The sequence below is a fragment of the Bombyx mandarina genome, chromosome 16 (genome assembly GCF_030267445.1).
Source record: "Bombyx mandarina strain Sakado chromosome 16, ASM3026744v2".
NCBI lineage: Eukaryota > Metazoa > Arthropoda > Insecta > Lepidoptera > Bombycidae > Bombyx > Bombyx mandarina.
The window spans coordinates 2,898,640-2,925,663 of NC_143222.1; the positions used below are offsets into that span (position 1 = coordinate 2,898,640).

The 27,024-nt window shown below is 38.2% G+C and overlaps 1 protein-coding gene across 1 annotated transcript in view; it reads right to left on the bottom strand.

The window, feature by feature from the left end:
• Positions 1–18,485: 18,485 nt before the first annotated feature.
• FASN3 (Fatty acid synthase 3) overlaps positions 18,486–27,024 on the bottom strand; it is a 69,130-nt gene continuing 60,591 nt past the window's right edge. Inside the window, exons 33-41 of the mRNA XM_089734018.1 lie at positions 26,172–26,327; positions 25,699–25,950; positions 24,325–24,478; positions 23,492–23,696; positions 22,974–23,124; positions 21,977–22,148; positions 21,176–21,352; positions 20,758–20,860; positions 18,486–19,744 (exon numbers count right to left, since the gene is read on the bottom strand). Of these exons, the coding sequence (XP_089590144.1) occupies positions 19,158–19,744; positions 20,758–20,860; positions 21,176–21,352; positions 21,977–22,148; positions 22,974–23,124; positions 23,492–23,696; positions 24,325–24,478; positions 25,699–25,950; positions 26,172–26,327 (1,957 nt within the window). The 3' untranslated portion in view covers positions 18,486–19,157. The remainder of the gene's footprint in view (positions 19,745–20,757; positions 20,861–21,175; positions 21,353–21,976; positions 22,149–22,973; positions 23,125–23,491; positions 23,697–24,324; positions 24,479–25,698; positions 25,951–26,171; positions 26,328–27,024) is intronic.

A 27,024-nucleotide genomic window follows, 5' to 3' on the forward strand; every position in this document is an offset into this window, starting at 1 on the left:
AAGGTCAAGTTTACGATAGCCAGCCGAGAGGGACAGCAAATAAAAACCTTACAGAGCGACAAAGATGTGTGTATGTTTGTTTATTTGTCTTTTAAGTGAGGGTTGACGAGAGAACAGGTTGGTGACGATCCGAAGTTATGGAGTCTACATCCGATTTACATTATTTTATTGTAGCCGTTGCGAATAACAAGTTTATGTATTTACTTTAGTTATTTAATTACTTACAGTTATTTTATAACAAGCTCAACAGCAAGCTCCAAAAGTCTTCACTATCTCCATTGATGGTAATATCTCATTACCGTACGGGGAATGGAAATATTAAGTTTCATTGAACTTATTTTTTACTTATTTATAAACCCTGTGTCAATATGTTGACGTATAAGATGTAACGTCGTTGCCTTCATAATGATAAGTAGATTTACCAGTGTACTTTTTTACGTGGTCGAAGCCTTCAAATATTAAGTATGTTTAGCTGTGTATTGTCCAATAATTGTTATTATGATACACTCCTACGTATGACTATAACTGTTAAATTATATTATTTATAAAGTTTTGTTCGAATGTGAAGTTAGCATTTTACAAAATTGGCCAAGGAAAATGAAAGGTAATTTAGGACAGTAGTGACATCTGTGTTTAAAATTTGTAACTAATTCTGATGTGAGACGCTAGCGACATCTATTAATGAGCGGACGAACGTCTTCTTTTCTTCAATTCGCTGCTCGTATACTGCTTTGTCGAATCCAATGACGCCCACTGGAAGGCAGCAGTTGTTCGGATATCTTCACAACCACAATTCGAATTTTGGAACTGTTATACATATTCAATTTTGTACTAGGTAAGAGTTGTCGTAGTCTAAAAGATAAGACGTCCGGTGCATTCGTATTTAACGATGCAACGGTGTTCGAATCCCGCAGTTTTTATTGCTTAGATGTGTGGACGAGCTCACAGCCCACCTGGTGTTAAGTGGTTACTGGAACCCATAGACATCTACAACCTAAATGCCGCCACTCACCTTGACATAACAACGGCTGCCCAACCCTTCAAACCGAAACGCATTACTGCTTCACGGCAGAAATAGGGTACCAATTTTTCTAATGAAATACGTACTTAACGAATGTTCACGATTGACTTGCACGGTGAAGGAATAACATCGTGTAATAAAAATCAAACCCGCAAAATTATAATTTGCGTAATTACTAGTGGTAGGACCTCTTGTGAGTCCGCACGGGTAGGTACCACCACCCCGTCTACTTCTGCCGTGATATATTTGATAATAGTAATCTCAGACAAAGAGCAATGTTTGCCCGACGTGGGAATCGAACCCACGACCCTTGCCAGAACATCAGGGGCACTGACTAATGCACTACAGAGTCCGTAAAATTAAAGATAGAATTCATAAACAAATCTGCTTTTTCAAATTATTTACGACCAGGTGAATATAAAATAGTATTCCTCAGCGATGCTAAGTACCATCAATTTTAGTTAAATGAATCTTCGCTTGTGATAATAGGTTTCGGTCACATTGGTCTCAGATAATATTAGTATTATTAATATTATTATTAAAATATTGTACCAGCGATTTCAGAGTCCAGACTAATTTCTTAATACTTTCAATTTGATCACTCTCAATCTCCGTACATCTACAGGCACAGATTTAGTTTGAAATCTTGGCTGTAGAAAGTAAAATCATAAAGCTTCACCTGGTGCTGCGTCGGGCGAAATGTGCCACGAACGATATTTACATCAGGGCGTGACAGGTCTTTCTCGACCATCCAGTACTAGGGTAGATTGAGATGCTATAAAAACGGTGCTATTGGGTACCTCAAGCACCGGTCACCGTCCTCGCCGAACTCGTCGCTGGCCATGAAGCGCTCGGCGAGTACATTAACCCATAGACACAGCCCACTGAGTTTCCCGCCGGATCTTTTCCTGGGTCGCGTTTTCTATCCGGTGGTAGATTCTGCGAAGCACTGCTCTTGCTTTGAGCCCCGGGAGCTCACCTATAAGCTAGGGTAAAGCTGAATTTGCCTCTCAAGGCTAATAGGTAGGAATAAAAAAAGCTCTAGGTTTGCCTAAACATATTGTATACATACGATTTATAGTATATAATTAATTGTCTGTGTTGAACTCTGACAAACACCTGAAATAATCGGTCCGCACCAGCGAAAGGGACATGGTTTTCTTCGTCAGCACCAGTTGAAAATTCCGCTGCAGTCCGATATGGGACTGTTATGGGTGTGTTAAGCTAGTTTTTTAAATTTTGTTTTCATTCTATCACACGATGCTATTCCCACCTCGTGGACACGTTACATACGCGTTTACACAGCGAGAAAAGTACTTGCATAAATCTTATTCAAAAAAGGATTAATTTTTATTTATTCTACCTGTTCTCAGTGTGCCACAATCATGGAATCCTTAATGCATTTTCCGCCCCCCTCGTCACGGCGGCCGCTAATCACGGAGGCAGCCCAGGACGTTTCCTGTGTTGCCATGGCAATCATTTCATTTCCTCTACCTTTCTTTTGATTTAGATCGTATTAAATGTATTAATCAAGATAAAAATGAAATATGAGTGTTATCTTGTTAAAAAACATTTTATTTATCTAATGTTACTGTTTTTGGATACATACAGATAGTTTTAATTTGTTTTTATTTCGTAATCAGGTGAGGATTTTTCGACTCACTTGATATCAGAAGCGGTTTTGTAGAAATATTTTAGGGCGTACTCCAACTACGGAGTTGAGCTATAGTTGTAGAAGTTGATCGATCTACAGTGAAATTATTTCTAAATCGGGTCTGAACTTGTTCAAAGTTTAAATTCTGTCTGGAATGGATCAAATTGTAAATGTTTTATTTAATTTTAATTTATAAAAGACGACCGTTACATCTATATCTATATGTATAAAATGTATTGCTGTTCGTTAGTCTCGCTAAAACTCGAGAACGGCTGGACCGATTTGGCTAATTATGGTCTTAAATTATTTGTGGAAGTTCAGAGAAGGTTTAAAAGGTAGATGCATAGAACAATTTTGCTTTTCCTTTGATGTGTCCCCCGTCGGACAGATTCATTTTGTTTGTTTTAAGTTTATTTTATACAAAAGTTTAGGTCTTTTATTTATCGACTGAGAACTCTACACTACGAAGTCTGCCGGGTCAGCTAGTAAATAATGAAGATTTAAAGTTTCCCGGAAATACTCGACCTTAGATTAACCTAAATAGAGTTCAACATAATTTCGTATATACTTATTTAGTTGTCTAATCCTCTTATGGTTTAGGTAAAGAAAAACAGTTCTTGTTTCTAAGTCCGTAAGAGCGTTGGTCGTTGTTTAGTTGTTTGTGAGTGGCTGCTAATCGGCCGTTCGATCAGGCGCTTTCCATTCGTCTTCGAAGCGTAGGGATTGGCAAAGTGCGATTAGGGATGGGGTGATTTCGATGTCGATAGAAACTTTAGCATGCTCCGGCCGCCTATAATAGTTGAATTTTAGCTAATGTAGCTACTAAATTCGTTAAATTCGTGAACAGCAGTATTTCGTTGTAAAATTAAGAATCTTAATTCTGAAAAAAAAAAAACGAAAACAAAACAAAACAGGAAACGCGCTACAATGAAAACAAATGAGGCCGCTAGCAAAAGTTTTTAATTTAATTTGTAATTTGACTGACGTTAGGCGAAAGGTTCAAAAATGGGATGAGTTTATTTCGAGAACAAAACAGCGTCTGTTGAAGCTGTCATTATGTCACTCACAGGCCCGTGAGAGGCAAAGGGTTATTCAATATGCATATTCTCTGTGCGTCAGTTATATGTGCCATGGACGTAAAATATTTATATATTCTGAAATGGAACGTCGAGATCGTTTTTTCTAGTATTGCGCGTGACTGTCTCGTTTGTGTTGGAATTTGAACATTTTTAGTTGGTACTTTAAGGAAGATTACTGACTTAGTACCTTGAAAGTATTGTTATGGAACTCTGGAGTCCTTTAAAAGAAATTGATTTTTTGACTTTGTTTCGCCGGCTCTTCTCAGGACTGTGGCTTTTTTTGGAACCGGTGGTAGAGTTAACATTGTTATTTATATTTTGACATTCAACAAGTGTGTCATACTGACATCTAAGTTGAAATAAATGATTTTGAATTTGATTTTAACAAGAACGCTGATGCGTGGATCGTAAGAGGCAAGGATAACCGGGATCCATGTATTAAATATTTGACTAGATATTTATCTAGCTTGAATTTTAGGCATTTTTCCCTACTTATCTTGGTAACCTCGAGAGATTATGCCCAGTTCACCGAAGGTATGTGCGAGTTCATGGGGCTCAGCCTAGTGAATTTGCTAACACTAGCCCTAACAAGGGCAGTGCTTCGCTGATTCTACTACCGAATATGTTATGTTAAATGCGTTTAATTACCTTACAAAATCGTGAAAGCGATGGGGTTAACGCTTTGTTGTATTATTTCAATACTTTGACCGTTCTGACAGATTTGGCGACACAATAGCTAGTACCCTCTTTGGCTATTTAGTCTTTTCCCATTTATACACATATATGTCAGATTAGGACTCAGATATCAGGAACGTAACCGAGGTATAGCACATAGGAATTTATTACTATTAAATAATCGTATCGGAAGACGTAGCGTGGTTAGGCCTCCCACAAAATGGACCGACGATCTATCGAGGTTTGCGGGGATCCGCTGGATGTAGGCAGCGCAGGACCGATCTTTGTGGCGAGGCTTGGGGAGGCCTATGTCCAGCAGTGGACGACTGTGGGCTGATAAGAAATAATCACTGATCTTAACCCAGTAATTTAATAGAACTATAAAAATGGAGACTGAACTAATCAAATGTCAATCGTAAATGATAACGGTCACATAGAGCAGTAATATCAGTTCCGTGCACCCACCGCAACATGCACAGTACTAATCGTCAAAGACAACGTTCCACATCCAGTACTGACTGCCAAAAGACAGTGGTCCGTACACCAAGACGCATCCGCTCAAATGCGTACAGAGCTTTTTTTATTTCTACCTATTCTAGTAACTTCGAGGGGTTATTCTAGATTCGCTGAGCTTATAGGTGAGCTCACGGGATTCAAATTTGACGACGTTGCTAACACGACTCTAGCAAGAGCCGTGCTTCGCAGAATCTACCACCGGATCGGAAACGCGACCCACTGAGAAGATCCGGCGAGAAACTCAGTGGGCTAGTGTAGAGCACTCCACGTAACAGCTTATAAAGAACTAATTGCCCACCCGATGGTACCGCAATCGTGCTGTCATTTTTCGGGAATCGTGCTGCGCTTCGTTTAGCTACCAAACTAATGACCGTCTCCGATTTCGTTTAGCTACCAAACTAATGACCGTCTCCGACATATAGATGAATTTTGATGGCCAGCAATATTTCAGCCTTCATTTTAGAATGCGTCGATAAATAAAACGCCCCATCACTAATCCAGCGTTATGAGATAAGAGACTCTTAAAAAGCCCCGGTGAAGTATCGGTAATTTTGTTCGGTAAGTGTTATTTTTCATTAAGCCTAATATTATATTAACGATGTTTGTTTTGATTCTTATTCGGCGCGTAGGTAATGCGTGCTGTGAACTGTGCGCGTATTTAGTGATGTGTGAGAAGCTGTTTTGTTGCGGTCAGTGGTAGACTAGCTTATGGCGGTGAATGGTTATCGGTGGAAGTGAACGCCGGCCACGGCAGTGTTGACGATCGACGAGGAGGGTGGCCGGTGCTTAAGGGGCTTAAAAGCAGCATTTTGCTTCTACTTCTTCACTGATCGGCTCACCGAAAAATCCAGTGTGATTATGAGGTAAGGAATCTTCGCTTACGACTCAATACTCGAGAACGGATTACCTCGACTGTACACAGGTCGGGCCTGGGCTGGACCACACAAACTAGTCTTCCAAGATATAGCCGCTTCATCTACGATGAGTTGGGAAGTGGTTCGCCTGGGAGCGGTGGCGGTCAACATCTCTCTGATCTCAAGGCGGCGCGGATCTTATTACCTCGATATAAGTAATATTATTTTAAATTAAGTTAGGCTAATTTTAAAGCCGATAGAACTAAAATTGAACCAATTTAGTGTAAATTACATTATTATTTAATTATCGTTCCAACTCGAATTACCATAATATTGCATAAGCATAAATAATTCATAGAATACAAACAACAAAAATATATACATATACTATATAAATTGTTCATTAAATTTTTATTCTTAGAAGTTCTATGAATTCAGTTGTTCAAAATGTGCGAACGAAGTGGGTAAAATTTATTTTTAATTTTATCTTTTAGACGATTAATTATTTATCTATTTTTTAATAAATTACCACACATTCCAACCAACATAAGTTATAATATTTCCAAATAAGAATGTTATTTTAATTATAGATTATAATGTTTTTTATTTCTTTTTTATTTATCATCATCATCATCATCAGCCTGCGGCAGTCCACTGCTGGACATAGGCCTCCCCCTAAACTGGGGGCCATTTTTTATTTCTAGCTGCCATAAGGGGGGGTTATGCCGTAATCGTCACGCTTGGCAGGCGGGTTGGCGATCGCAGTGCTCGGTGCCTTGCACCGGTAATGCTGCTGCCCGTTACCGGCCAGGAGATTTCCGCACCGAGCGGTTTTTGTTGATGGTTATTCCACCATCTATCGGTCGCCAGAGCCCTGTTCGTCAATCAGCAGGATGCACCACGTGCAGGTTTTTATTTATACACATACTTACTGGCTTTTCGTTACACACTTTATGTAGTATCGTATATAGTTTAATTAATAAAATCGGTTCACACAGATACACTTTACTTTCGTATTAGTAATGTTATTTTCTAACAGTATAAAAGTAAATTATAAAAGTTTTTGAATGATGATAATTTTCGTACCTATTCGAAATATAAAGCCCGTGTTTTGCTCCAAATAATTTATCAATCCTGACGGAAAAGAATTCTAAAAATAGCTGATTTAATATTCTTCATTATTAACCCCCTTCAACTTTGGTTAATTGCCTTCAATTTACAAACACAACGGATTCAATTTTTTAGTTATGTTTTTTTTGTTGCTCTTGTAGGTAGACAAGCATACGGCCCACCTGATGGTGAGTGGTTCGCCGATGGACTTCAGCAGTGCCAGGGGCAGAGCCAAGCCGCTACCTTTTTTTTTTCTCCACTGGTGAAAATCGCCGGATTCCCACCCGCACGGCAGTTGGGGTATGTGGGAGTCGAACCTCACTAAAAACTCCTGCCGCTTACAGCCGGCGCTCTACCCCGGACCGGGCGGGAGCCCAGTCGGAGCTATTGAGACGACGGGACAGGGTTTACGCAGAGCATATTACATCCATCCCGCCGTCCCCCAGACGGCCAGCGGCCGCCAGCAACATGACCGCCGGTTCCCTCGGTCGTCGGGCCAAGAGCCCGATTAATAGTGCCGCGCTACACCTTCCGCCGGAGCGGTCGGAGGAACGCCGCCCCGCGCCTAGTTTCCTCCACACAAAGCGGGTGGAGGAACCAAGAACCTAGAACCTAGCCCGAAGCTCTTAGGGGGCCGGGTTACGGACGGGACCCCGATCCCGACCCCCTGCTCGGCGGCGGCGGGTTTCTGCGTGGTGAGGAGAGCTTTGCCTCACTCACCCCGCCGCCTCCTTCTGCAAGATGGTGCACTCGCAGAAGTCGAGGATAGCCTTCCAAGACTCGTCGCCGCCAAGCATCGACGCCACGACGCCAGGCAGCGACAAGCGGCTAACACATCTTCATTTCTCATTATCTCAAATCTTCATTTTATGGTATTTTATTTTGATATTGAGATGACTGTTATAAGTTTGTTGTATTTGAGGCTACGGAGGTAGCTGCTGCCCCACGCTTCAAACTGGAACGCATTACTGCTTCGGCAGTAATAGACAGGGTACCTACCCGTGCGGGCTCGCAAGATACCCTTACACCAGTAGTTACAAAACATATATTTGTTGTTTGTTTTTTATTACACGATTTTATGTTTTCATCTTGAAAAAGATCCGTGTACCGGTATATAACTAGTCAGGTCATAAGTATTGTCACACAGTAAAAACTTTTCTTTTAGAATGCTGGCCACAAAAAAGTTTATTGAATTCGAATTTCAAATTGTTCATTAAAATAAAAATGTATACTTTTAGAATTTTACTCATTTTTAAATATGGAGTGGACGCTTAAAGAAGACCGTGTTGCAGTTATTGCGTTGCATCGTTGCGGTTACGCGCCAATTCAAATTTTTAACATACTGAAAAATTTGAATATAACCAAAAGATTCGTTTATCGTACCATCAAACGATACAATGAAGACTCTAGTGTAGATGACAGGTCAAGAAGTGGTCGCCCTCGGTCTGTTAGGACTCCAGCAGTGATAAAAGCTGTGAAGGCGCGAATTCAAAGAAATCCCAAACGTAAGCAGAAACTGTTGGCCCTTCAGATGGGGTTAAGCAGAACCACGGTGAAAAGGGTGTTAAATGAAGACTTAGGACTTCGGGCATATCGAAGAAAAACAGGACATCGTTTGAATGCTCGTCTAATGGACCTGAGACTGAAGAGATGCCGCGCTTTGTTGAAGCGGTACGCGGGAAAAAAATATCGGGAAATTCTTTTTTCGGGTGAAAAAATTTTTACCGTAGAAGAGAGCTACAACAAACAAAATGATAAGGTGTACGCACACAGCAGTGAAGAAGCGAGCAACCGTATTCCGCGTGTCCAACGAGGTCATTTTCCATCCTCGCTCATGGTATGGTTGGGAGTTTCTTATTGGGGCTTAACAGAGGTACATTTTTGTGAGAAAGGTGTAAAAACGAATTCAGTTGTGTATCAAAATACAGTCCTGACGAACCTTGTGGAACCTGTTTCTCATACCATGTTCAATAACAGGCACTGGGTATTCCAATAAGATTCGGCGCCAGCTCATAGAGCGAAGAGCACACAAGACTGGCTGGCGGCGCGTGAAATCGACTTCATCCGGCACGAAGACTGGCCCTCCTCCAGTCCAGATTTGAATCCGTTAGATTACAAGATATGGCAACACTTGGAGGAAAAGGCCTGCTCAAAGCCTCATCCCAATTTGGAGTCACTCAAGACATCTTTGATTAAGGCAGCCGCCGATATTGACATGGACCTCGTTCGTGCTGCGATAGACGACTGGCCGCGCAGATTGAAGGCCTGTATTCAAAATCACGGAGGTCATTTTGAATAAACTTTAGTGTCATAAGAATCTATGTTTTGTTAAGTTAATTTTGGTATATGAATGGTTACATCTATACTAATATTATAAAGAGGAAAGATTTGTTTCTTTGTTTGTTTCGAATAGGCTCCGAAACTACTGGACCGATTTGAAAAATTATTTTTCCATTAGAAGCCGACATTGTTCCTGATGAACATAGGCAACTTTATTAAATTTTTTTAATTTTTTTTTTTTTGGTTTCATGTGTTTTTTAATGTTTCCGTAGCGAAGCGAGGGCGGGTCGCTAGTAATGAATAAACTTGTTTCAATTATTTTACATTAAACATGTGACAGAATTTATGATTTGACTAGGTATTTATACCAGCTGATACGCAAACTCAGTTATCAGTTGTGTGTTTGTCTAAAAAAAATATTTGACAAACGTAATTACGTAATCTCTTGTTACAGTGAAACGTAATAAGTTCCCACCTGATTGAACATGGCGACTGTGATTCGCTTGCAAACTATTGCGGATGCCATAGAAAAATCCACTCGTACATACATATTGTATTAGGTAAATATTTCATTGGAAAAATTTGTAGCTACCGGCGGGATTCGAACACTGACATAGTTAGTTGCATTACCCGACACGATGCCCGATATTTTTTTACTACCTATACTAATAGCCTATATCAGCGTTACCGTAGCGTGTAGGTGAGCTTCGGGGCTCAAACCAGGAGGTGTTGCTAACACTGGCCATAGCAAGAGCAGTGCTTCGCAGAATCCACCACCGGATCGGAAACGCGACCTGAGAAGATCCGGTGAGAAACTCAGTGGGCGATGCCCGATACGGGGTGTCTTATTCTTTAGACCACGACTAATGCCTTCTGACAGCAATTAGGTTTGAGGAATTTTATTTTCGGCACGTTCCACCGTTCTAGCTTGGTGTTTAGTGTTCTGCATAATACTGCAGTTCATGGTCCAGACGATGGCATTGCCCCTTGGCTCGACGAGGACGAGACGGGACGGGACGATGAGTCCCGGTAAGTTTGGAAAAGAACGAACGAAGCTGTTTGCTTAATGCACTGTATACATACATCCATCAGGATACTTGGTCATTCAAGTCATGACGCTGATACTTCGGCTGTGTTGTATAATAGCTGATGTCGTACAAGAGATTTCTAAAATAAGCATTTCTTCAAGTCTTACCCACCTATGTAGGCACACAATACGCCCTATCTATCCTACCTACCTATCACCAGGAATTGAACACATTTATCGCAAATGCGATTTTAATTTGGCTGTGATTTTTGTTCTGCGGTTTTGAGCAGGAATATCACTGCCCCAGACAAATACTAATTTACCGAAGAAGCAACGTTCTTAGAGTACTAAACCAGCGCACTTTGATCGCCAACTTGCGTCTACTAGTGGCTGGGAGTGTTTTAAATCCTCAAATGTTGGTAAAACTGTTCTGCCTATTTTAGCCGCGAAGCTTTTTGGTTTGAAGGGTATGACAACTATTATACTGTGAACCCGTGACTTAGAACTCATATCCCAAGGTTGGTGGCGCCATACACGTTGTCGATGTTTATGGGCTTCGGTAATAATCGTCATTTTCCATTCTCCTGGCCTTCTCCTAGTCACCTGGAGTAGGCGCAACATGTTTTCTCCTTCCATACTACTCATATCATATTCCATTTCTTCGCTCACTCCCCTCTTACATAGTCTTTCACGCAATCCATCCATTTTTTCTTCGGTCTACCTCATCCTCTAAAGTCTTCCACATTCATATTTAAAACTCTCTTACTAACTTAAAAGTCTCTGGCTGTCCGCCCATCTATGTACTAAAAATATATGCATGCGGGATTCGAGTATATCCTATATAGTCCTACCGTTTGATATACCGGACGTATGGTTTAGGCAACGCTATCCGGCTATTCTCTGCTATTCCATTGTAAGCTAAGTGGAGGGTGAATTTGTTACGTAAACCATAAAGAAATTTCTTGTTTAGCTAATGAAAGCTAATAAGCTAATGAAATAGAATTAAGCTAATGAAAAAGAATAAGAAACTTGAATTTTCTTTTTTTTTTCAGGGAACACGGACCGCTTCGGATAATTTCCATCAATATTTCCAAAATATTATTTGAGAATGTTAGGCAATGTTTGACTTTTTTAGCTTTACCAATCACCGTTATTGTTACATCGTCCGCCTTAACAGACGCTATTGGATGACGTTATTCGAGAGGTGAAAATCATTCGTCTGTAACTAGACACGGTAAGGCGCTATGAATTTAAATATTGAAATAAAACATTAGGTAATGTTTATGTAGATATATCCGGGAAAGTTTAAACAAATTCGTTAAATGATTTGTAGGCAGCGGCTTGGCTCTGCCCCTGGCATTGCTGAAGTCCATGGGCGACGGTAACCACTAACTATCAAGCCGTAAGCTTGTCTACCTACAAGGGCAATAAAAAAAAGATACAAAGATGTGCTTTGATCTTTCCACCTGAAAAATACGACCTTTATGTGCCATAGCATCTATCTAACCTCTCAAATCTGAGGGTAACAATCTTCAAACCCCACGCTCAGTTTACGGCCTCATAAAACCCTCGCCTGCCGCGTGTGCGCTGACCATGCTATCATTGGTCGTTTTGTTATTGAAAAATACCAGGAAACATTTACGACAAGTTACGTGATTGTTGTTTACCTCTGCTTTTATTTTTATTGTTTAAACCGGTGCGGTGCTGTCTAAGGTAAGATAAGGCTCTGGTGTTGATATAAGTTCTAAGGTCTCAAGTATAGTTACAGCGGCTGCTCCACCATTCAAACCGAAACGCATTACTGCTTCACGGCAGAAATAGGCACGGTGGTGGTACCTACCCGTGCGGACTCACAAGAAGTCCTACCATCAGTAACTAGGCAAATTATAATTTTGCGGGTTTGACTTTTATTACACGATGTTATTCCTTCACCGTGGAAGTTAATCGTGAACATTTGTTAATTGGTACCCGACTGGGATTCGAACACCGGTGCATCGCTCAACACGAATGCACCGGACGTCTTATCATTTAGGCCACGACGACTGTATAAAAGTTTACCAGTTAGTTTGGCTGTGTGTCATCGCGTTAGAATAGCACAACACCATTTTCACGCGTAAGTGAGTTAGAGGCTACTAAAAGAGTCACCACACAGGGACTGGGAAGCGGCCATTTCTGATTTACCAGATGCTCTATCATTCAAGTTCTATCATTTCAATCTTCCTTTGATGCCGACGAATAGCATCCGAAGATGCCAAGTATGTCATTCATATTGAAAAAGATGCATCGCGCGTTTTTAATGGACACCCATACAACCTCATTTACATTTCTAAGGAAACTAGATCAATCATTTCTTAATTTAGATCTGAAATGTGTTCCTACCGTCGTCAATAGTACGATCAAAATATATAACTATATAATAATACTCGTATGTACGTTTTTTTTTTTCATTTGGGTTGTTTGTGTATACAATCTATACATACATATAAATAAAATTGGAGTGTCTGTTTCTAATATTGAAATAACCGCTTTTTACTACATGCATATGAATATATACTGTATATATTATACCAAAATAACATTTTTTACAATTTTTGTATGTCTGTCTGTCTGTTTGTTCCAGCAAATTTCTAGAACGGCTGGACCGATTTTGACGAGACCTTCACTAATAGGTAGCTGATGATATAAGGAGTAACTTAGGCTAATTTTTTAGACTACCTTCGTCACGCGGCGTCACCCGCGGTACGACAATAACTGCGGGTAACATCGCGGGACTCAGCTATCAATAATATTTGCGAAGCGAAGCCAGAGTGGGTCTCTAGTGTAATATAATAATATGTTACAATATGTAGTATTGTACCCGAAAGACGTTGTCCTGTCCTAAACGCGAAAATTTCAAAGTATGTTTCACAAAATAATAATTAATAAAGCAACTTTTAGTGGACCGAATTTTGAATGTGCACCATTCTCAAACTCACTAGAACAAACCAGTTTTTTTTATCAAAATCAGTCCAGCCATTTAGGAGTTCACTAACATACAGACGGACAAAAGGATTATATATATTATATATTAAGATACATATGTTTCACATTTTGCCTCTATTCGGCATTGCCCTTTTTGGAGAAATCGACAAAAAGATATCTTCGAACGAGCAGGTGAAATTGCTCTGTGAATTTTCTTTCTATCTTTGTCGTATCACCAGTCAGATCGCCTAGTTAGTATCACGGATGTGTATCACTCTTGTCAGAGCGGTCGTGGTCGTCAGTCAGTATCATGGATGCGTATCACTCTTAGCAGAGCGGTCGTGGTCGTCAGTCAGTATCATGGATGCGTATCACTCTTGTCAGAGCGGTCGTGGTCATCAGTCAGTATCATGGATGCGTATCACTCTTGTCAGAGCGGTCGTGGTCGTCAGTCAGTATGATGGATGCGTATCACTCTTGTCAGAGTAGGACCTCTTGTGAGTCCGCACGGGTAGGTACCGCCACCCTGCCTATTTCTGCCGTGAATCAAAACACACCCACCTCAGGTGTGCTGCGAGCTCGTCCACCCATCTTAAGAATAAAAAATAAAAAAAGATTATCTTTGTATATATATTTGGAAATCGCGGTTCGGCTATACATGATCGTCTCGTCCGTATGTTATCAGTGGGACTATTTTCACTTAACAATTCTATGCAATAATTAACATAATATTTATGTAAATTAAATAGAACTTCATGGGTAATGTAATAAATATAAACACGCTATTTTTAAATGTCAAAAAGAAACTACACAGGGCAAAGGTTATTTCATGGAATGTCATATATGCAAGGAATAGCATGGATGACATATTAGCTATTTTTCATTTTGTTTATATGTATACTAGCGACTCGCCCTCGCTTCGCTTCGGAAACTGTAATTTATTATTGATTTCTCCACTATTTAATGGCTGCTATTATACATATAAATCTTCCTCTTCAATCACTTTATCTATTAAAAAAATCCGCATCAAAATTCGTTGCGTAGTTTTAAAGATTTAAGCATACATAGGAACAGACAGATATAGGGACAGAGAAAGCCATTTGTTTTATACTATGTAGTGATTCGTCATGTCCTCATCACTCATTGATTTAAATGATATAAACTGTCGTTCATTGATGAATTCTGAAAGCATTATGTCATTAAACGTTTTCAATTTAACATCAAAAGCAAAATATATAACCGTTTTTTTTTTAATATCTGAAAAAGCTTTTGTTCGTATGATTAATGACCTGTCCTTTAAGTTATCAGAATCATTTATTTCCAATAATCGTTTCCCGTCGAAATCTTTATTTCGCCGAAATTGTGGAAAGCAGTGTGGAATCGACGTAATTATTTTGTGAATCTCTAAAATGTTTTTTTGAAGTGAAGTGTATTCTTTAGAATCGTTGTGATTTCAAACTCGATGAAACGAAAAAATAAGTCCAGAGAGACACAAACACATAAATGTATGGGATTCAGCCGGCGAGAGAATGAGATAGAACATATTAGACGTTCTCGGTCACCTCTTTGTGCGACTCTTTGTAGCATCCCCACTATCGTCTACTAAACATTGTCCATATGTATGCTCCTGTGTCGTGGAATAGTTAGTATATCTATATCTTATTTATAAGTTTCACCTCTACCGTGTGTGACTGCACACACACACACACACACACACTTTTTTTTTTTTTTAAAGGTATGCGTATTATTAGATACAAGTTTTTGTTGTTCATGGTTACCGGTAACAGCAGGTACAACGGATATAGATATAGGTTAGAACATTACAGAGTTATGTGCCTACGGTACAATGCCTTCTTACCTTGCCTTTAGTAGTAACTAGCTTTTGCCCGCGAGTCCGCCGCGTGGAATAGTTACTTTGGCATAACGCTAAATTTTACCCCCCACTTCATTTACATAGAAAGTGAAAATATTTTGATACATTTTTTATTGGTGCTCCACTTGTATCGGTCATACCGTGATATGATATAGCCTTCCTCAATAAATGGGCTATCTAACACAGAAATAATTTTTCAAATCGGACCAGTAGTTCCTGAGATTAGCGCGCTCAAACTAGCAAGCTCTTCAGCTTTATAATATTAGTATAGATAAGGCGTTAGATGAATCTTTAGTAATAATATCGTGCAAATTTCTACAATATTTATGCAATTAAATCTTCGCTCTCCTACCCAATAATAGCCGTCAGTTTCTGTAAAAGGACTTGTTTCAGCTACTACTGTGATAATGATCAGAACACCCACTTAATAGAGAGAAAAAGAACAAAATAATTAAACAACATTTACTTCCCTTAAATTATGTCTAACATTCAAATTCTCATTTCCTACGAGAATTCCAAAGACAAAGGCGTGTGAGTAGAATATTGCCAGCATAAATTTCGGAATTGGCTCATCAGATTCTGGCATTAGCGGAAATTACAACACATTTGTGACGTTTTCGTTTAATGTTGCCAGTACTGTTTGTTCGTGTACGCTCAGAAATCGAGATCGGATTCCGGTAAGATAGTCTAGCATCGGAACTGGAGAATGTTACTGATATTATGATTATTGATAGGTATATAGGTTATAGATATATATACTTAGGCTGGCCATAAATACTGTTACAATTAAAAATAAACAAAATATTACGTTTGAATTTGGAATCTGTCATTTTTATATGATTGCTCATTGTGTTTTCTCATTTTGGCGCCGATACATTGTACAATACCTAGTCTTGCCATAAATACTGAGACAAAGGAAAAAAAAATCTATTGCAAATAACATTTATTACTTTTACAGTGTGTTAGTTTAATACATAAATATAAAACAATTTAAAGTTTAAAAAGCTTACTCGAAGTGGTCTCCATTGGCTGCAATACAGTCCTTTAAACGTTGAGGCCCGTTATCAATAGAAGCACGCACTCTTTCCATAGGAAAACTTTTCACTGCCAATTGTACGGATTGTTTTAGGGACTCCAAATTATCATGGCGTTTAGAGCAAGCGGTACTCTCTAAAACTGACCATAAATCATAATCCAGCGGATTAAGATCGGGACTAGACGACGGCCAGTCTTCAGCTCTGATGAAGTCCGAAACGTTCGTTTCCAACCAAGACTGCGTAGACCGAGCTTTATGACCTGGCGCTGAGTCTTGCTGGAAGGACCATTCTTGATTATTGAACATGGTGTTGTTAAGGGGCTTCACTACCTTCTCAAGAATGGTATCTTGATACACTTGTGCCGATGTTTTGATACCTTTTTCACAAAAGTATAGCTCAGTCACTCCTTCATAGCTAATACCCCACCAAACCATCACTGAAGTCGGATAATGCCCACGTTGCACTCTGTCGACTAACTGGGAAGCTTCCTTAGAGCTTTGAGCATAAATACGGTCATTTTGTTTGTTAAAATGTTGCTCAAATGTAAAAAAATTCTCATCCGTAAATAAAATTTTTCTATGACTTCCCTTTGCGTACCGCTTCAGTAGTTGTTTCGATTTTACCACCCTATTCTCTTTTGAATTATCAGTTAAGAAATGACCAGTAGGTCTCTTATAGGCTGCAAGTCCTAAGTCATATTTTAAAATACGCGACATGGTTCTATGTGCTATCTTCATCTCCCGAGATAAAATCTTTTGCTTTCGGACAGAATTTCGTCGCATTCTTTCCCTTACTGCTTTGACCACCTTTTTCGTACGAACACTACGTGGACGGTCAGATCTTTTTCTGTCACAAACAGAGGAGGTCTCATTGCACCTATTAATAGCCCGGTACACAAATATTTTACTAATACCAAGCGTATGGATAGTTTTAAAAATTGCATTTGGCTCCATACCTACTTTGTGTAATGCAATCACAGCGATTCGGTTCTCTTTTTCCACTCCATTTTAATATCGCAAAATATTGTACAATGTATTGGCGCCAAAATGAGAAAACTCAATGAGCAATCTTATAAAAATGACAGATTCCAAATTCAAATGTAATATTTTGTTTATTTTTAATTGTAACAATATTTATGGCCAGACTAAGTATATATGTAGAATAGGGATCGCAGCGCATAAAATAAAACTTCCAGTGTTCCAAAATCTTCTAATAAAATAATAATTAATAATAAACACTTTTATTACGTCTTGCTCAATTTTCAACCGTCTTCGCCATCTTTCTTTTCTCTGTCATTCTCTTCTCCCTTTCTTTCCGTTTTCTCTCACTCACATCTTAACGCTCCGTTCCACACTCTTTTCATAAGTTCCGTACTTACCAATCCTACATATAGATTATCGATATAGATATAGGTCAGCATACTTCCTAACTGATTATGAATCCCTGTCTTTGGGCGTTAACGAAAAGGGGAAGATCTTTTTTTTTTTTATTGCTTAGATGGGTGGACGAGCTCACAGCCCACCTGGTGTTTAGTGGTTACTGGAGCCTGTTGACATCTACAACGTAAATGCGCCACCCACCTTGAGATATAAGTTCTAAGATCTCAGTATAGAAAGATCTGCAGCCGAGCGAGTGAGATTGCTTAGTAGACCGAGACGATCCAACTGTTGCTGTTCGGAACTTGTAAATGAGGCCGTCAGCGCAAAGGTGGCCTAAGCTTACTATAGTTAGTATGGTGATAATGAGATTCGAATTTACCTTTACAATACTTCGTAAACAAAAAAATACGCGCTAAAATGATGTTTACAAAGTCATCTGTTGACTATGGATTTAAATTAGGGATAGGCCGATTTTATATCAATATTTATTATGTTTTAAATAAATTGCAATACATAAGCATAAATATGAATTGTGAGCTAGGCCACTTTTATGCTGACGGCCTCATATATGCAAGCATATCTTGAAATTGTCATTAACGAGATTCAGGTGTCTATCAAAATATCTTGACATTTAAGATGGCTATCGCCACATGTCGATCATAGAAATCAAGCCACTGTTTACCACTAATGAATTTTTGGGTAAGTCTTATTTGAAGAGATGTTCATAAAATGCCATTACCAATTTGGGTGCGACAGCCATTGTACAATATATTTGAGGCTCGTGTGGGTTATGGGTTCCAGTAATAAGTATGCTACTTTGAGGTAGGCAGCGGCTTGGCTCTGACACTGGCATTGCTGACGGCATGAGCGACGGTAACCACTTATCATAAGAAGGGCCATGCGCGTCTGCAGGCCAATGCCAGATGGGTCACGAAGTCGTTGACTCTTCAGTGCCATTTAAATTATAAAATAGTTGATGTTCAGAGAAAAGGTTGATCGATAATAATAAAAGCCGCTCAAAAATTCTCACAAACTTTATTCATCCGATTTACATCACCATTTTATACTATCCTTATGTTATTAAAACATTCACACGAAAGCATATTTTAAAATGCCTTCTCCCCAATTAATTGCCCACCAAAATTAAATAATATAAATTACAATAATTAAAACACCTAACAAACCCTTACCCAACGACTATTGAAAACCTAAAAGCTTACAACTCACAGCTTAATGAATATTTTGTTTGGTACTGGTCATTATAGAGAATCTTAAAATTAACATAACTAATACTTACAATTAAATTACTTAAGATACGGCCACTACATTTATTAAAATAACATTGATAAGATTATTTAAATTAACTAAATTCCTACCCTTACAGAAAACCTTTGGCAAATAGTTAAAACATTTAAAACTTATAAAAAGATGTGAGCACTTATACGTAATACCCATTGTCTGCAGAGGTGAAACTTGTTCTTACAAATATTAAATTTATTTGGTTGAAAGAAAACCAACTTTGTTTGTATTTAAATTAAATTGATTTTGCTTCACGGAGATTTGTCACATTCTCACTACAATGAAATGCAAATCGCGTCACAACAAAAACAAGAACCTTCAAGCCCCAAAATAAAATCAATTGTATTGTATTTAAATAAAATTAAATTAAGGGAACACACATAAATAGACACTTAAACTTTAACCTCTCTTTGATTTTCTAACATGTTAGTTACAACATTATCACTCACTTTGCCCGTTTTCTCATCGCGTTCAGCCAACATTCTGTTTATGATATTAGCGCAATCTTTGTTCTCAATTATACTAACGTGGTTACCTTCCAAGAAATGTACTGTTAAATTATCGGAAAATTTATCCAAGCTGTAGTTGTCCTCACAGGTAACGTTAGGAGGATTCTCTTTCGGACGCATAAGAACTATCGGCGATTTCAATTTGTTCACAGTCTTCGTATTATAGTTTAGGACTACTTTAAGACGGTCGTAACTTGCCGCAGCTATGGCACCGATGAATTTGTCTGAATATTTAGTTTGTATGGGAGACATTTTAATAGCGACCTCAACTCTTTCCTCGTAAGATTCATATTCGTTCAGTTTTTCCATTAGCTCTTTCCCGATTGTGTTGTTCGGGGCCACGATGTCTATCGTGTGGCAGATGAGGCTGTTCTGGAGTTGGAAGTCGTTTTTGAAGCTGATGGTCATGGTGAGGATCGCGTGAAGGAACTCCGGAGCGCCGTCCAAGCAGAACACCACACCGTGGTAACCTAAAATTCGATAGAGTTAAATGGTAGTTATATCAAGTTTCATTGGATTTCCTAATTTTGGATCCTAGTCGAGTTTATTGAGGTCCAATCGTTTGACTAAAAAATATTTTTCTTCTTGCCTTATCCAAAAAATAATTTATGACTGGACTGTGAAATTCCCAGTGTTTATTATAAAGGCTAACTAACCCTACTAACCGAAACCCACGACTGCTTCTTGGCAGAAATAGGCAGCATTGTAGCACATCCCCGTGCGACCTTACGATATCACGATTTTATTACACGATCTTATTCCTTAATCGCGGAAATCATTAATGAGCAAACGTTAAGTAGTTGATTAGAAAAAAGAAATTGTTTAAAAAAACTAACAAAATACGTTTTATAGAAAAGTCAACTAAAAAATAGAAAATAAATTTTAATAAATTTGAATTAAAAATAGTGAAAGAAAAAAATGTGGGGTGCTTTTCAGGATATTATCAAAATAACCCTTCTACTCATATCTGTTCATAAAATATTTATAACTACTGATACCATGTACCCCACGCTTTTTTTTTACAATAAAATCATTTTTTCTTACACTATTTTTAGTTCAAATTTATTGAAATTTATTTTCTATTTTTTAGTTAGCTTTTCTATAAAAGCGTATTTTGTTAGTTTTTTAAGCTATTATTTATTATCTATTTTTTAGTTGAATTTCAATTGTTTCAATTTTTTTTAACATTGTATTGTCTTCGGACCTTAATAAGTATACAAAATTTCGAGTTAATCCGACGTTTTGAAGGGGGTCAAAATCATGTACAAAGATTCCGTTACAAACATACACACTTCTGAAGCTAATAAAAGCGTATTGAAAATATACCTCCTAGCTGGATTCTTGACGAATGAACAATTACGTCACGAAACTGCAAGTAGTCCAACTCACTACCACCTCTCTTTATCGTTTCCAGATAACAATAGCTTGGTTAACAATCGATTAATATTTGGTCGCAATTAAAATGTATTATAGTCTAACGTACCTTCTCTCTCCAATCTGGCAGCCAGCTCCAAAGTCAACAATGATCCAAAACTATATCCAAGAAGCCAGAATGGAGCTCCCGGTGTTATTTTCGAAATAGCGGTCTGCGAAGAAAATACAAAATGAATTTAAATCAATAGACATATAATTTTTTTCTATTCACCTCACTGTCCGATTCAACCGTAATTGCAGAATTGACCGTTCGACATTAGTTATAGCATACATAAGCTTTTGTTCCGCGCAGTGAGTAAATAGCAAATTGAGTACGCGAAAAGACCTAAAATTGTATGGTCAGTGATTACTTTTTATGACTTAAAATCTATTTCTTACTAATGACCAATTAACGAACAAGAACTTAGCAATAAAACGCAAATATACTAGTATAAGTCATTTAAAAATATCATGCAATTAGTGCTCACCTGGTAAAGGCGGTCCACCATCTGTTCCAAATTCTCGTTTTTATGTTCGACTCCGAGTTGCAAAACGCAGACCTTTGTCTTTAATCTACGACACAGCGGTTCGAGGACAGCAGCACAGCCTTCTAAGCCCGGTACCATGAGCATCACACGTTCTGTCTCTTGTATTACCTCTTCGCCCTATATTCAATATACGTTCATTTGTGAAATTGGTATGGCCACTTGTGTTGATTAGTTTTAATTTATTATATAGTTTCGGGAATGAGCTATGTTGTTATGGCTATAGCCCATTGACCTTGAGACATGAGACTGAAACGTCTATTGAACGTACGACTCAATAAAATTGGACAGCCTGGCGGTACCTTCCCGTGCTCCTTAGCTTGCAGCAATCCTAAGCTCTCGGAATATTAGGGAGCCCAAGATTCCTCTACTTTAACCGCCCTAGGGTTAATTATTGATAGTTTTACTAAATGTATTATAGAATGTCATTTTGTTATTTAATAGTACCTATAGATATATAGATCTTAAAGTGTTAAGGGAGGAAATGTTATATTTGAAATTAATATTAGTGTGCCATTAGCTGCCTTCCTTATCAGTTGTCCACGTATGCGCCAACACAACACTTACATAACTTTGTCCGTTAGTTTGTGAAGGCTAATGACTCCGACAATACAGACTATTGGTTTTGAGATGAATTTGGTCTAACAATTATTTTTGTTGTTTTCATTTTCTATTTCAGACATATACCGAAATAATTCTCAAAGTTTCTCCAAATTAATTGTGTTACTGATTTGAATTACTTACCTCAACTCCATCAGACAGCATAGTCGGCATGTAAATCAGTGGTTCGGATGCCAAGTTCTCGTCCCCGAAGTTCCTCAACAAAACTCGGAAACCAGCCGCTCCTTCGACCGTTATAGGTCTTGCTGCTGATGTTGATGCCGCTGCTTCACGCTGAGCTGTCAGTTCTACCAATCTATATAGGAAGGATGATTTTAGAGAAATTATATTATTTATCTATATCTATATTAATTTATAAATCTACAGTAGTTTTTACGGATGCTCCGTTATAACTACTGTACCATGCATCCGATTGACGTGAAACTTGGTATCCATGTAGAAAATGCATGAACTCAATGGATAGGCCAATATTTATATGAGTGTTGGGCTCCCTACAACGGTTGCGGGGGCGCTAATGATGAGAATCTGTGTGGGGGTGAGAAATAATAATGTAAATTTTAAATGCCCAGTGAAGCGGACGGGTACAGCTAGTTATATTAAAAGTTAATAAAAGTAGCTATGCATGACGAAACAAGCTAGGGCAGTTACACATAAACGACATTTTCATCTGGATAATTATGTTTAAAAATAATCCGTTGTCTGATAATGAAAATATCCGTGAATTAGTTTGCATTGTTTTTTTTTCGCGGTTCAATTATTGGGCCAGTAAACTTGTCCAGGCTGCTAAACGGTATTAGGATAAAAGTCATAGAATAGATAATTTATTGCGAAATAGCCTTGGGATAAAAATATATTTACTATTGATATTATATTATTTAATTTCTTCTCTTAGATTTTCATCGTTCTATTTTTTTTATTTGAGCATTCTATGGTTTTTTTTAAATTTAAATGGTAGATAATTAGACCAGAAATCGAAAATTTCTGCCTTACTGTTATTATAACGTTTTGTTATTTGTTTGCACATCAAAAGGTGTTAAGAGAAAATTTTATGAGATAAAGATCTAAATCTATAAGTGACTATATGTTTCGAATTATTTCTCATCTTATCTTAAAAGTTTACCTTGCGAATGTAAGCGTCCTAATGTCTTGAGCCGTTAAGAATATCTCGAATTCTCTCTCTAAGGTCTGTTTGATTTCAACTGCCATCATACTGTCCATACCCAACTCCGCCAAAGACACTTGCTGTGATACGGTCTTCAAGTCTTTTATACCTGATTTCAAATAATTAAACAAATGTATTAGTAAATGTTCCTTATCGCCATAAAAAATTATAATAACATATTATTTTTTACTGTCCTTATGGATAGAATAAACCCCAGCCAAATCTATCGACTTTCATATATCCAAACACTTAATATCCCTAACTTCTTCTCTCTTCTTATTAATTCTTATTTTGAACTATTTATCTGGGTAATAACATACTTATGGTCAGTACATATGGTACAGCCGTCTTGCTTATTTTTGCGGCGAATTAAATAACATGTCGGAGTTTGAAGAGTTGGTATTGCCGCTATTTCTTTACTCCCAACTGGGGCAACGTGTGTAGAAATCTCATATGCCTTAAATTTCAAGACCTACCCATTATCTGAGCGACAGCATCAACAATATTTCCACATCCAGTGCCACCGGCCTTCTTCTCGGCAACCACAATGGATGAAACTATAGGAGCGTCCTGCTTCATGAATTTATCTAAGGCTAGGAGACATGAAGATATTCTTTGTTGAAGAGTTCCACCGATCTCTAGCTGGACGTCTTCGTCTTGCATATCAGCTACTAAACCGACCTACAAATACAAATATAAAAAAGAGTGAGAGAAAAAATATTTAGTTAATCACAAAATTGTCAATATATATTTTATTATTCGACTGTATGTTTATTACCTCATAACTTTTGACTGGGTGAATCGATTATTAGAAAGCTTACGTTTCCCGCGTGGTCCCATTTTTACAATTTAGTCCAGTTCTGATAATGGTATCCATGAGAAAACCATATAAGTCTTAAATTTGCATTAAGTACGTGCGCGACAAATAGATGAATAACTCAATAACTCAATATCACGCTAACCGATTTCGATGATTATTGTTTTTAGTTTATATCAATTTGTTTTGGAATATCTTTTTTTTCTATTTGAAGTCGGTTTTTGTTAAAGCATGTTTATTTACAATTATTTAATAAGAATTAATTATTATTATAATTAAAAGAATATGTTGTTAGCACTGCTACTTTTTTACCTTAGTTCTATAGTAATAATATAATATAAGTAGTAGAAGTATTTTTTTATTTTTTTATGCCGATGATAAATTGTTTTTGATAGGTCACATTAGTGGCTACTTATTAGCCAGCTTTATGTGGCGAATAAACTACGGGTTCCGGTTTGGTGAGTTTAGTAAAAAGCTTAATTATGTACTTACATCTCCAACGGCTCCCCACTGTACCGCCAGAGCAGGTAGTCCGATTTTCTTTCTGGACTCACAGATTCTCTCCATGACAGAGTTGGACATACCATAATTGGTTTGACCAGCGTTCCCACGACCACAGGATACGGATGAAAAGATAACGAAGTCCCTAAAGAAATGTTTATTTATTTATTAAGCTATTGCATAGCTTCTATCGCAGGCCTTGAGCGCGGCGACTGAATCAAGAAATTCCGTAACGAAAATAACCTGACATCCCCACTACCTGACATCCCCCCTACTATGTAGCTCGCGTTCAACACATTCGCACGTTGCGCTGGTGTAGTGTTTGTGAATAACCGCGCGGCGTGACGTCGCACTGCATGAGCATCATGAAAAGTCTGCCCATCTCTCTCTCACGCGGTCTAGCTTATGAGTGTGAAGGGGACAGTTAATGTTTTGCTTTTGTTAATGTTTATAAATATAGCATGGTCTTATTCTTATTATTGTTTTAATATTAAATTATTATTGTCTAATAATAATTGTAATTGCATAAGTTGATAAAAAATGCTTTGCAATAGCTTTACCGCGGCAGTCCCCGAGTGCCACAGGTCTTTTTTTCTTCATTTTCTGAACGATTCCTGTTTTTAATGTTGAGAATATAATAACGGAAAGCTTAATAAAAACATTGTTCTAAACCATTATTCTGGGGTTGTTTTTGTTACGTTATACAGGCAAACCAGAAGTGTTCTTCTGTCGAGTAGGGGTCATGCGTTTTAGCCACCCTGCAGTTGAGTCACGTCTCAAAGTCCGTGGCGATATTCACGTGCACGTTGTTATATGCACTAACCACATACTTCCCAAAAAGGATGGGGCGTGAATGAAATTATTAGGTACTAGTTTTTGTCGGCGACTTCGTCCGCGTGGAATAGTTACTTTGGCATAACGCTAAATTTTAGCCGCCTCTTACCACCTAACCTTAATATATAGGCATATGCTGTCGCAGATTTTTTTTAGATCTTTTAAAGGGGAACAATTCTCTCATACATTACTTTAGCGAAACTTTTAACCGTTTCCGCAGCGCACGCAGTGGAAGCTCTCAAAAGGGAAAAAAAGCCCGATTTTGAAACATTCTTTATTGGTGCTCCGCTTGCATTGGTCTTAGCGTGATGTTATATAGCCTATATCCTTCCTCGATAAATGGGCTATCTAACACGGAATGAATTTTTCAAATCGGATCAGTAGTTCCTGAGATTAGCGCGCTCAAACAAACAAACTCTTCAGCTTTCTAATATTATTATAGATTTATTGTTATTGGGCAATTTGGTTAGGAGCATCATTTTATTTCTCTCATAATATCCCGCATTCTTTGGTTCTAAAACAATAACTTACTTCAGACCGGGACAAAGCTTCTGGGTGACTTTGTCCAGGTGCATTGTGGCGATGGCCTTAGGGCCAAACGAGGTCTTAAAAGTTTCAGGAGTTTGATTCTGGAAGATTGAGTCTTTGAGTACGACTGCGAGATTGAAGATTGCGTCCACATGCCCTAGCGCGTTGGCCATTTTGATCATTTCTTCGCAGCCAGTGTAGGTTGTAATATCGTGAGTGGAGATGTGGATTTCAGCACCATAGGAAGTCCATGCTCTAGAAGAAAATAGTGTAAGTAGAAGTGAAAGGCATCGATCTTCAATAAGGCATTTCACATTGAATGAACGTGCAGACTAAACCTAGAATGAATTTTTGAATTTGAATGTTAATTTTTTTCAAATGTGGTATGTTCTTTACCGTAGTCCCTCCACATTTTTCTGAATAGAATTGCTTAAGACATTTATAATAATGTTTTAATTAAAAAGTCCTGAACCAACCTAAGTCTTGAGGATTGGTATCCATTGCTGAGTCCTCTTCTGGAGTTCAGTACTAGCTTCCTGGCTCCTCTGAGAATTAGCCAGTCTGCTAGCTCCAATCCAAAGCCACCAAGTCCTCCGACCACTACATAGACATTGTTCTCGTTGCAAATGTACCTTTTGAAAAAAATTCCATTATTTGGATAATAATAGAAAAAAAACAAAGTTCAATTGCCAGTAAGGTAAGAATTTTTTCTGAGACGTGTGATCGGAACACGCTTGTACAAAGTTACAAACACCCAAATACAAACTTGACACGGAAAGAGCACCTGCAAAAGTTTGGATCAACTAAAATACACAGGATGATTAAGTTAGATGTGCTGAATGTACCTATGTACCATAGCTTAAATGCCACTGCCCATCCTAAGATCGAATTAATTCAATTTTTATTTGAATCCCCAATCGCTCTCAGTGCCATGGAAGACCGGAATGGAAGACTTTATAGCGGTAGAAATCAGCAGAGTAGTGGAAAGCATTTCCCACTCAAATAGTTTTGTTAAATGTCAGCTACATACATTTAAACAGGTATAATTATGTTGGAGACGGTCATTAGCTTGGTAGCAAAACGATTACTGAGAGATGATAACACACGATCGCAATGTCGTCGGAGCTTGGCTAACTTCGTGCTACGACAGAGCCTAGCCGATGGAGGCACGCATAGACGCCATTTCACTTACCAACCAGCCTTTTTGAAGAGTGGTGCCTCCATCCTAAGAACTGTCATTCATTTTCGTTTGCTAACGTCAAAAGAAGATTTCTGAATTGTTCTAAGACAACAAAGGTGTTTTGTGTACTCAATATTTCTATTAACTCG